Source organism: Peromyscus eremicus, chromosome 4, assembly GCF_949786415.1.
Source record: "Peromyscus eremicus chromosome 4, PerEre_H2_v1, whole genome shotgun sequence".
Taxonomy (NCBI): Eukaryota; Metazoa; Chordata; class Mammalia; order Rodentia; family Cricetidae; genus Peromyscus; species Peromyscus eremicus.
Genome location: NC_081419.1, coordinates 124,162,438 through 124,174,713, shown reverse-complemented (window position 1 = coordinate 124,174,713; position 12,276 = coordinate 124,162,438). Strand labels below are relative to the sequence as shown.

The window sequence follows — 12,276 nt, the reverse complement described above, 5'->3', positions numbered from 1 at the left end:
AGGGCTCGCTCTTCCTGCAGATATCTACAGGTGTTTCTCCACACCTTTGCCTCTTAAGCAGGTGTCTGTGCGGTGTAGAGTATTGTCCTCAGTACCCTGACTTCTGGTAATGCTAGTGTCTGAAGTTCCTGGGGATCTGATTAGGGGTCCGTTTGTTGTTTCTGCTGTCATTCCTGGTGGCCTTTTCACATGTCTGCTAATCTCTGTGTGCTCACATTTACCTGAGGTTAACCACAAGGAATCTTGAGAGCTTCAGCAGAGGGTGCTTTTCTGTATTGCCTTTGCAGAGAAGTGGGACACCACTCACCTGAGACGGCCCGGGCTTCTTTCTGTGCCCCAGCTGTGTGAGTGCCTAGGGTATAGCTTCTCTGCCCTCCTGATAGTGGTGCTGACACAGATCCTGTGCTATGGGCCAGCCCAGCTCTCTGAGGCATACTGCTTGCCCACAGCTTCAGTTCAGCTTCCAGTTTTTTGTTTGGTTTGGGGCCCTTGGAGTATGGCCTCTGTGAAGATGGCATACACTCCAAGTGACTTGGCTCTTCACAGGCTCTAGGTGTCTGCCTAGTCCAGGAGCTGAGTACGTGTAGGAGTTGTGGGTATGGTTCAAAGGGCCTGACGTTCAGGGAGTACACACCAGAGCTTGCTCCCCTGGAGATAGGGAATACCCTTGTGCTTGTCTCCTCCTGAGAGGGGATGCAGCCTGCAGTTTTCAATGAGCTGGCTGTGAGGTTGTGTCCAGCTTACCCCTTCCAGCTTTCAACTGGCCTCTTCAACTTTAACCACAGGGCTGAGTTTCAGAGGCTTTCTGAAGAAAACTTCATGTTGAAAAGTGACCTGGGGAGGATTCAACTGGAACTAGAAACTTCAGAGAGCAGAAACGAAACACAGAGGTAAGGTGGGCCTCATGGTTCCCTAGACCTGTGTCCTGCAGCCTATTGATACTCTAGAATGAACTTAGGAGGGGCAGGTCAGTGGGGGACTGTGAGAAGATGTGCAGGCTTCGGGGCTCTGCAGAAATGTCCCACATGGCACTTGAGGACTGGGGCTGCCAGTGTTTGGAGGGGAGCAGAGCCTAGCACAGCCTGATGGTGGTCCACTGTGCTTTTCTCCAGCCTTTACTATGGGCATCTGCAAGTCAGTGAGTCGGAGCTGGGACAGGGCTGAGCCCAAGCTATGACGTGATGTTTTTAATCTGCTTCTTTAACAGGCAGGAAATCGAGGTTTTGAAGACAGACAAGGAACAGGCCTGCTTTGACCTGGAAGAGCTTGGCACACAGGTTGGATACTGACTGGCATGAAGGTGCCACCTCCCTTTCTTAGTGTCTTAAAGTGGTTTCTCTCTAGTGAAAGAAGAGTAGAGAATTTTTTCCCTACAAGTTCCAGTTGCAGGCGACCCCAGCTCTCTTCCTCATGTCCCTAGCGAGGATCCGAAGGCCCCTCCCTAGGTTGGCAGCTCTCCCAACTGTTAGCAGTCATGACTGCCATCCAGTCTCCTTCAGTCTCCACATGGTAGTCCCTCCGTGAGTATCTGTGTCCTCACCTCCTCTCACGAGGACTCCAGTATCACCTCAGTTATTCTTTAAAGCACTCCTCTCCAAATCTAGTCAACTCTCTGGGGTGCTATGGTTAGGATCTCAAGATTTGAATTTTGGGGAGGACATGCCTCAGCCCTTAACAATGCCAGCCAAAGTACAGTATTGATAGATTCTTAGAGCATATTTAGATCCCCCAGTTTTCATACCTGTCCTCATTGGCTGCTTATGGATTGGATGCTGCATAATTGTATCAACTGAGTAGACTTTTGCCTATGTTCTTGGAAGACATGTGACTGGTGTTCCTACTGGGGAATCCCTGTTACCTTTTAGCTGCCATGCCAGCTTTCCCACCTGGCAACCCCCGTCTTCCCTCCCTTCCAGAAATGTCCTTTCAAAGTGTAATGTAAGTGGAACTATACCAAGTGTGGCCTTTGGGGTTGTCTTTTGTCACACATCACCCTTCCCTGGTGAGTTTTGGGGACTTTCTGTGTAGCCACAGTTTCTCATTGTTGCTATATCTGTGTTTCCTGTGTGTGTGTTCTTCTGAGTCGTATCATGACACTGTGCTCTTAAACACTTCAGCAGGTGTGTTCCCAACAGGTGCATCTTTTACTAAACGCAATCTTGCTCTAATGCCGAAGAGACTTAACTGCTAGCTCAGGTCATACTCACATGGCTTCAGTGATCCAAAAGTTACACAGTAAGCAGCTGGCATATTGCATGTAACTATCAGACCTTTTTTTTTTGGCATAAGCCAGCCACTTTGTCTTGTTTGCATAGTGAAGGGGTTAGAGAATGAGCCTGGCACATCTCTGGTGATGTGCCTTGACCAGCACCATCATGTAGCTGAGAAGACTGGATAGCTGAGGTGATCAATAGCATTCCTAACATGCAGGTCTGTGGGCATGGCACTTCTCTGTGGGGCCAGGTTCTGAGGAGTGTCCTATGCAAAGGTACCAGAGGTCAGCATCCAAGAGGGTCAGGTGGATACTTCTTCCCATGCATCCCATGGAGACTCATGGAAGCTCAGGGTGGCTTCCTCACTGGACCCATGTCTAGTCACATGGCAAACAAGGACCCAGGGGACACTGCTGGGTACAGATATGTAAGCATGGTCTTCTGCAGTGACTCATTAGCTCTAATTGAGCCAGAATACCTGCTTTTCTCCGTGACACTGGCTTTTGGAAGAGACTGTTCTCTCACAGGCTGTCCCTATTCTGTCTCTGTTAGCTGCTTCCTCAGGGTGCCATGCTGTTTGGTCCTATGTTACCTGTTTGACTTGCAGACCAGAAGAATGATAAAGACTAGAAGGCATCAGAAGGGTAGTTTGGTGGCTATGGTATATAATGACCGCTGGTGGCCTGGGTTGTCTCTTGTCTTACAGAACAGAGCAGGGTTTCTAGTTCTCAGCTCTGCTGGCTGCTAAGGTTGGATCATCTCCTGCCTTCTGTGTACAAGTACAGCCCACTTGCCCAGCTTCTTTGATTACTTAAAATGTCTCCAGGAGGTGCCAGATGCCCACAGGGAGAAAAAGTCAGCCCTGGTTGGGAAACTCTGGAATGATCTGAATTGAGCTGCTGTTTAAAGGCTTTTTTTTTTTTTAAATATGTTTTAACTCTTTTTACTGTAGACTCAGAAATACAAAGATGAATTGTCACAGCTCAACTGCAGGATCCTTCAGCTGGAAGGGGACACTTCTGCCCTCCATACCCAGAAGGAGGAAAATCGTGTTGCCATCCAGCTGTTAATGCAGAAGCTGGAGGATGCAGGGTGCCGGGAGGAGCAGCAGGTCAGAGGCCAGGCTGTACCTAGGGAGTGGTTGGAAGGTTGTCTTTTGGGCCTACTGGGTGGTAGAGACCAAGGAGGTAGGTGGGTACCCCCAAAAGTGAAGTAAAGGGCGAGCCCTGGAGAAATGGGTCAGCCCGAGCAGCTCTGGCAAAGCCACCAGGATGTAGAAAGGGACCAAACTGTGTTACTGCAGGAGACAGGAGAGCAACTGGTGAGGGTCTCCAGCTTTCTTAAGTAAATAGCAAGAGCCTGAGAGTGTCCATGTGTGTTGGCATTGTAATTTTGCTTGTGAAGATTGTACCTAAAAGCATTATGGATTTGGCTGGAAGTGTTTTTATTGATGTCCTGTTTATAATAGAAAAGCAGGGCCAGAATCAATTTGAACATCAGCAGTAGGTGAATGAGTAAATGATGGCGCAGCCATTAGATACCATGTTCTCAAATAGCAGTGTTTGGGAATGATCCAGGTTCCATAACTGCAGGACACTATGTGCTTTCTGATACAAGCTCACAGTAGATGTGCACTTGGATAGAAGAGGGTAAAGAAATTAGGTGTGGGCCTCAGGCTCTCAGGGTCATGGGAGATAAAAATTCTGCAGTCTGTAACTTTCTTATTTCTGTGTCTGTGTGTCAGGCTCTGCTTATGATTATGAAAATATTTTTGGGTTTTTTTGTTGTTTCTTATAAACAGGGTGTCCAAATCCAAAACCTTGAAGTTGAACTTGAACGTGTAAATGAAGAATGCCAGGGCTTACGACTGTCACAGGCAGAGCTGACAGAAAGCCTCAAAGAAAGTCAAGACCAGGTGGGTAGATGAGGTGGTTGGAAGTACTTGGTCTAGTCCTAAGCTATGAGAAGTATCAACAGGAGGCTGACAGATCTAGCCCAAAGATGTTATTGGGCCAGCCAGATGCTCCACAGCTGACCAGGAACTCACTGGGCTCAGAGGCATCCCCATTCTGTTAGTAACATGGACAGATCAGCTTTGCCTCAGACACGATCTCTGATAGAGCTAGGCTTCTCACTCCTGTCTCTGGGATCTTGGGGGTAAACGGACTGTGGCAGCCGGTGCTCTGAGCTGTCAAGGGTGTTCTGTGTTTCAGATAAAGCATCCAGCATCACTTATTGAACTTGTGTTTCAGTCTTACCTTTAATTGCTTGATTGAAGGAGTTGGCTAACTTATGCATAGTTTAATAGCAGAGACTGCTCATAGCCATGTTGAGCTCTGTGGCTCTGGTCCCCTGGGTTTAGGACCTTATGCTGCAGTCAATTCCATCCCTGTCCCCAATGTCCTCAATGCCTTGTATATTAATCACACTCTAGGACCTGAGCCATAGCCAAGTCTCAGGACCATGAAATCCCTTCCCTGAGTAAGGAAACCAGGCAGGGCTCACATGGCCTGTACCTCACTCTGGTCACATGAAGTAGGTCATGATGGATAGTGAATAGAACAGAACCTGATCTAGCAGCCGTTGTTTTGAGGGTTCCAGACACAATCTTTCCCTACCACATTGCATGGAGACACTGTGGCTAGTGGGAACTTAGTTCTGAGTCCCCGAAGACTGCTGTACACACACAGGCAGGTCCCACAGCACAGGGAGTGGGCCTTTATGTCCTCTCCAGGGTGACCTTAACAGAGGTTATAACACTAACACTTTCACTATGTCTGATAATGACTCTGCATTTATCAGTCATGCCAAAACTTGTCCTTACAGCTGCACAGTGCCCAGCTGTCACTGGAGGCTGCACAGTCCCAGCATGGCCGGATCGTCAAGCACCTGCAGGAGCAAATGGGTCAGTTGGTTCCTAGAGCTCATGTAGTTGAGCTACAGCACCTGCTCAACCTTGAGGAGGAGGCTGGGAGACGCCTAAATGCACAGCAGGTGAGTAGGGATGTGCCACTTCCTGCTAGCTGCTTGGGAAATGGCATTAAGGACAAGGAATATGGAATAGAAAGGGACATCTAATAGAAGCTGAGGGTAGATCAGGGTCATAGTTGAAGACTAGGAAGCCAGCCAACCAACCCTAATGGCCCCTCCAGCCAGGGTCCACAGGTCCTCCCAACTCAGTTTGTCTTCAGATCACACCATCATAGTCATCATTGGTGAAGAGTGACATCATTGTGGAAACTCATTGGGTAGTGGTCATTTATGATTAAGATTCTGAGGACAGAGTGGTCTACAGTGTCTCCATGAACTAGAGAAAGAGGTGGTTACTATATATAGCCTGGGAGACATTGCTGATATCTGCGCAGCTAGCTGATCATCTATATCATGCTCAGATTTGTGCATTTAGTCATTTTTTCACTTAAAAAACCACCCAGGGGCACTGCTTGTGGTACAAGCACTGGTGTGTGTAACTTCTGTGCAGGAAGAATACAGGCAGCAACTGAAGGCCAAGGAGGACCAGGTGGAGGATGCTGAGGCTCGGTTACGCAATGTGGAGTGGCTGCTCCAGGAGAAGGTGGAGGAGCTTCGAGAACAGGTGAGTACAGCCTCTTGCCCTTCCTCCTTATGGCCCAGGAAGGCTCTGTTTCCAGAGATCCATGAAGGAAGGGTTCATTCAGAAGCACAGGCAGAAAGTGCATAATTTTTCTTTAGTAATTGCTAATCCAGGGAGATGGACTTCTCAATACATGTCATACTGTATTTGTATATCATTCCAAAATTGTGGCTGCCATTCTCAGGGTGGACACTATTCATTCATCCTTTGGCTTATCAGTCATCAGATGCCCCTCCCTAACCCAGGACAGGTTCTTTGTGAAGGCTGTCTGAGGGATCTCACTCTAGAGGCAGAGACAGACCTTAGATAGCACAGGTGATCTCAGCTTTAGTCCTTACTCATACTCTGAAGATTGGAGATTGGAGGGAGGGTCAAGGAGGGTGAGCAGAGCCACTCACTCAGAGGCTGTGCTATCCCTGGCAGGAGCCAGGTGGACTTAGCAAGGCTCTCTACTGGGTCAGACTATCCTGTATGTTAGAGGGGGAAGGCATTTGCACTGTGATCACAGAGCAGCATGGGAAACACACCCTCCTGTGCTGGGTGCCCTGTGGATGAGGTATATGGTGTACCCAAAGGACCCTTAAATGAATCCAGCAGGACGAGACATGTGTGCCTTTCCTTCACAGGCCTCATGGGCTGTGTGGAAGGATCTAGTCCAGAGTCACCCTGTGTAATCTATCCTCTTCTGCATCTTCCTCCTCAACCTCACTGTCTCCTGGACTCCGGTTACAATGTGGCCTCACTTCCACTTAACCCATTGTATTCACCTGTTTATCTCTTGTCTAAGAAACGTTAATTCTGGTCAAATTCTGTAGCTGCTACACACTTCCCACGCCTGCCCTGCTGAAGGGACCTCCCTGCCTCAGCTCCCCTAACCTCACAGCACTGTCCCTGCTGCATATTTCACAGGACACGCTGTTGATGCTTCTGACCCCTCGCTACCTAATGCCCTACACCTGCCCTACCTCTTATGAACATGTTTTTTGGCACTGTCTAATCTTGTTACTGCCTACATACCAGTCCTCCCAGCTGCTGGCTCAACCAGAGACCTTGGGGCCGTGGCCACCTCCTCCCTTACACCTTGTATCATATCTCAGCTTCACCTTGGACACCAAAGCCAGCCACTTGTCATCCCACCTACTCCTAACTGGCTTCCTTCATCCTCCCTTGTCTGCACTCAGCCCAGGGGCAGAAGCCAGCTTTTAAATCACAACAGTCTTAACAAGTAAGATGTGCTGAAAAAAACAAAAATTCTAAAGGGCTGGGGAAACAGCTCAGCTGGTAAAGTGTGGGAGGCAGGCAGACACAGGATTCCTAGAGTTCTCTGGTCAATCAGCCCTAGCCAAAGGAGGGATGGCAATACACCTTTTTTTTTTTTTTTTTTTTTTTTTTTTTTTTTTTTTTGGTTTTTCGAGACAGGGTTTCTCTGTGTAGCTTTGCGCCTTTCCTGGAACTCACTTGGTAGTCCAGGCTGGCCTCGAACTCACAGGGCAATACACCTTATCAATTAAGAGTGCGCACTGCTTGCTCTTACAGAAGTACTGGAGTTTGGTTTCTAACATCCAAGTTGGGTGGCAGACAACTGCCTTTAACACCAGCTCCAGGGGATCCAATGCCCTCTTCTGACCTCCAAGGGCACCAGCACTTATGCCTGTACTCACACACACAGACACACAACATACATATAATAAAAATAAAAAAGAAGCAATTGAGGAAGACTCCAGACTTCAACCTCTAGCCTCCAGATGATTGTATACACACATCAACAGACACACCTAAACACACACACACACACACACACACAAAATTCTGCTGATAGAGTTCCCTTCCTTTGCCTTGCTCCACATTACATAATTGAGCCCTTCTGCCTCCTTGTCATGAATGTCACATGTCAGAAGCATTTGGACACATTTCTGTCTTTCTACAGTGTCAGAACTGATTAGATTAGTCATAAATTCACAAGCTGCTATATCCCTGTCCTTGGCTACAGTTTGACAAGTACTTCTGATTTCCCATGGTAACTGCCCACTGACAATCATAGGTTCTTTTATTGCAGACTTAATATTAACTGTTGTACTACATACTGCATTTCACACAATAATCTACCAACATGTAGGCCACAGGATGAAAGAACAGGTCAGACTGTGCAGCATTCAGGGGGTGTCCTGAAGTTGAAGATGGAGCTGATACAGGTGTACAGAAGAGCGAGACAGTGAGGCAGACAAGGAGTGCAGGCACAGAGCTGGACACTGCAGGTGTGTCAGGTCAGGTAGAGGCCAAGGGTCAGCTTGAGCTAGCTCAGTGTCACATGCAAGAAAAACTACGCTTGAACTGCAGCCCGGGAAAAAGGCAAGATTCCTCCCCTGTGGCAGTTTTCCTGGATGAGGCTTGGGCTGAGGGACCTCATGACTAGAAGTGTGTCCGCTGCATGCTAGCCCTGCACTGCTGCTCCCTTTAGTCTCGGGCAAGGGGTTACTGATGGAGTGGCTGAGCTCCTGGGCCTGGTGTTTCTGACACATTAGTTGGTGCCTCCTGGTGTGCCGCAGATGGCTTCTTTACTTGAATATACAGGACACAGCCATGCTTTTCTTGCCACTTATATTCCAAACACAGTAATTCCATTCGAGGCTGTTGCTTTATAACATGGAGCCATCCAAGGCTAGGCACCAGCTAAAAGCTGCTACTCACACAAGAATAATCTAGGACAGGCCCAGCCTGTTCTCACTTCTACTCCAAGTCTGTGGAACCATAGCTGTCCCCAAGCAGTGCCAGCCACAGGGCCTCTGTATGCGTCCTTCCTCTGCAGTGCTCACGCCGGCTTTGACTAGCCTTTTGACTTTACTCCTATCTCTGTCCTTAGAGAGGCCCTACCCTGTTCATCCCACCACAATGGCACACACTGCTCCGGTTCCTTTGCACGTTTGTTTCCGGCTGCCTCCATTGTTAGCGTGTTCTGCCAGAGTAGGCACAGTGATTATGTCCATGTACTCCATGTGGCCTCTTGGAGCCCAGCGCTCAGATCTCTGTGCCTATGTGTTTTGAACAAGGACACAGCAAGGGCCACTGCCTGGAGATGTCGGTTTCCATCACTGAAACCTGTCCAGACTCCCTGTACCTAGTAACTGGCTCACACACCTAGCTACAGGGTGGCTGTAATGACTCAGTGTGTCCCACATGGCATCACCATGGCAGAGCTCATAGACATGTGTTCTGGAAACTTGAAGGTTTCATTGTTTCTTCACTTAACAGCAGGGTTTTCATTTTGTGGCAAAGACAGTCATAAATTTGTCTTAAGTTTTCTCCACATAGTTCTGCAGATTCTCACTTTTCTCCCTTATGTCAGGGAACAGAAATTTGTCATTGTATCCAGTATGTATGTGTGTCAGAAGTCAAGAACGCCAAGGGTAGGGCTGGAGCAGAGGATGAGGGGCAGGCTGGCCTAGCAGCCTGCAGCAGATCACAGGAAGTGTGGCTCTCTCCTCTGTCTAGTTGGAGAAGAACACCAGATCTGATCTGCTGCTCAAGGAACTGTATGTGGAAAATGCCCACCTCATGAAAGCTGTTCAGCTCACAGAAGAGAAGCAGCGAGGTGCTGAGCGGAAAAACTGTGTCTTGGAAGAAAAAGTTCGAGCTCTCAACAAACTGATCAGTAAGATGGCACCAGCGTCACTTTCTGTGTAGAAGCTGCTGATTCCTAGAGTTCATGTGAAGGAATGTCTTTTCAAATAATGCGACTCTGATGCCATAATTTTCTATGGCTCACTAGCCACACTTCCTAGACACGTAAGGACTGAGTCCTGTTCACCCTACAAGCATTCAAAGAATGTCTACTATGTGCCAGGTGCTGGGAAGTCAGTCTAGGTAACACCCTGGGTTAAGTCCCCAAGTTTGAAAGACAGGCTCTCAGCAAAGAGCAGCAGAAAGAAAGTGGCTGAGCATTTTGAGTGTTGTGCTTTGGGCTGGAAGACTGAAATGCAGAATCAGGTTCTGGGTGGGCTCTGTCAGAATCTGGGTGGGCTCTGTCATCAGAGCTCTCTGTGTGGGTCAGTACACCCCAGGAAGAGGGCGTCCCCCAGCAGTCCTCTGCTGCTCCTAGAGGTGGGAGGGAGGGAGGCATCTGAGGTGGTGGGCTCAGGGATAGCAGTGTTTGTTGATGCAAGTGCAATCTCATTACAGAAATGTTATCACACTGGAAATTGTACATATTTTTTTAAAAAAGGTATAGTTTTATAACTGAGATATACCTAAATTATGACCATTTGGTTTACTACTGTGATATGAAAAGTTACTGTATTTTCAATAACTTCTTTCCTATTAAAATTTATTTAACTCTTTAAGTTTTTTAAAATTGTAAATTATTCACACATAAGTAAAAAGTTGTATTTATCACTATGGGGCTAGGAAGAAGGTCCAGTGGACAAAGTGCTTGATGGACAAGCATGAAGACAGCGTTTGGACTCTTCCAATAAAAATACAAACAGGGATGGATAGGTATAGTGGCACATGCCTTAATCCAGTGGTTCTCAACTCGTAAGTCACAACCCCTTTGGGGATCACATATCAGATATTTATATTATAACTCATAACAGAAGCAAAATTGCAGTTTGAAGTAGCTATGAAATAATTTTATGTGGGAGGCACCATAACATGAGGAATTGTATTAGAAGGTTACAGCATTAGGAAGGTTGACAACAACTGCTTTAATCCCAGGCGAATCTCTGACTTTGAGGCCAGCCTGGTCTACAGAGAGTTCCAGGACAGCCAGAGCTACAATAGTAAGAAAAACAAAAAAACAAGATTCTCTACTCCAGTCAGCTCTTCACCCCAGAAGGGAATGCTCTTAAAGAGTCTAGTTTTACTAACCAGTAAAATACTTAGTCTCAGTATAGTTGCCTTATACCTGTTAGTAAACTGGTTGCAACTCTGTGGATTTGGTGTCCCGGGTTTCCGCACCAAAAATGAAGGTAAATTGGTTGCAACAACTCTGGGGAAAGGTATCCTGAATACCTGGGGAGTCAGGCAACACCTTGAGCTGCTTAGGACAGCTCTGATGGCTGAGCTGCAAGGAGACAATTCAACCCTGGAGGGTGAGGTATCCCAGACATCTCAAGCTGCTCAGAACAACAGCTCTGCCCTGAAGGTGTCCCAGACACCTAGAGCTGTTTAGCACAGCTCTGATGGCTGGAACTGCAAAGCAGCAGCCCAGCCCTGGAAGGGAAATTTTCCTGACTTCTCCGGAGAGTCAGGCCTGGAACTGCTTCAGCAGGGAAGGGTATCCTGACTCCTCAGGAAAGTCAAGGTATACCTGGTGTGATGGGGGATGGTCTCACCGCAGGATATATCAATCCTACTCCTCTCCTGGAGAGCCTCTACAGCTGAGCTTTGCTCAGCCCCCACTTAAGGGGGCTTCCTAGCAGAGCTCTGCTTCTCCGGCCTAAGATGTTGCTTCTTTTGCTTTACTCTGTGAAAGGGGAAACCCCTGCAGAAATGTAGATATCTCCTCGGGCTCCTCCGGAGCAAAGTGTTACTTTTCAGCTTGCTGTGTCCACTGAAAAGATCTCAGCAAAGGTCTGTTCAGCTCCTCCTTGCCCTACTCTTTCAGCTCTCCCTTATTTTGTCCACTGGGGGATGTCTCAGCAAGGATCTTCTCTATGTCAGTGAATGAAGATCTTCACACCCAAAAAACTCTTTTGAGAAAAAGATTTATTTGAAAGGAGTAGTCCAGGAGAGTAGCTGCCTCTACCAGGATGGAGAGAACAGCCTTTTTTTTTTCTAACTGACTAGGCAGGGCGATTTACACAGGAAGTCTAGGGGGTGGAGTCAACCCTGGGCCCAGGATTCTACTATCCTGCTCTGTGATTGGTTGGTTTCACAAGTCAGTTGGCCAGGGGCAGAGATGGCTCTGATCTGACTGAACCAAACTGTGTTTCTTTCTGCCCCGATCTGAGCCATCTTTCCCTAGTTCTGGGCTCCAGGGTCAGGGTGGATTTCTTTAGCCAGCCCCTTTTTCCTACAATACCAGTATAGGCATTGTCAAAACTCACAGTGGGGTGGTGGTGGTAGTGCACACCTTTAATCCCAAGCACTTGGGAGGCAGAGGCAGGTGGATCTCTGTGAGTTCAAGGTCAGCCTGGTCTACAGAGCAAGTTCCAGAACAGCCAGGGCTACACAGAGAAACCCTGTCTCAAAGAAAGAAGGAAAAAAAAAGAAAGAAAAAGAAAACCACCTCCCAGTGGGTGCACTTCTTTACTTTGGGTTCTGCCTGGAACTGAAGTACAAGGTGAGAGGGCAGGAGATATGCGTCAGCTGTAAAGCTCCTGCTGCACAGATATGAAGACCTGAGTTCAGATCTCCAGAACCCTTATAAAAATCTGGCTGTAATCCCATCCCAGGAGAAGTAGAGACAAGAGGTTCCCTGGAGCTCACTCTCCAGCCAGTCTAACTGAATTA

The 12,276-nt window shown here is 47.8% G+C and overlaps 1 protein-coding gene across 1 annotated transcript in view; it reads left to right on the top strand.

Annotated features, from left to right (window-relative positions):
* The window catches only part of Ninl (ninein like), a 77,335-nt gene extending 67,525 nt beyond the window's left edge, over positions 1–9,810 (top strand). The window contains exons 18-24 of the mRNA XM_059261598.1: positions 786–890; positions 1,208–1,277; positions 3,166–3,324; positions 4,015–4,128; positions 5,040–5,207; positions 5,695–5,808; positions 9,316–9,810. Coding sequence (XP_059117581.1) covers positions 786–890; positions 1,208–1,277; positions 3,166–3,324; positions 4,015–4,128; positions 5,040–5,207; positions 5,695–5,808; positions 9,316–9,507 — 922 coding nt within the window. The 3' untranslated portion in view covers positions 9,508–9,810. The remainder of the gene's footprint in view (positions 1–785; positions 891–1,207; positions 1,278–3,165; positions 3,325–4,014; positions 4,129–5,039; positions 5,208–5,694; positions 5,809–9,315) is intronic.
* Positions 9,811–12,276: the final 2,466 nt, after the last annotated feature.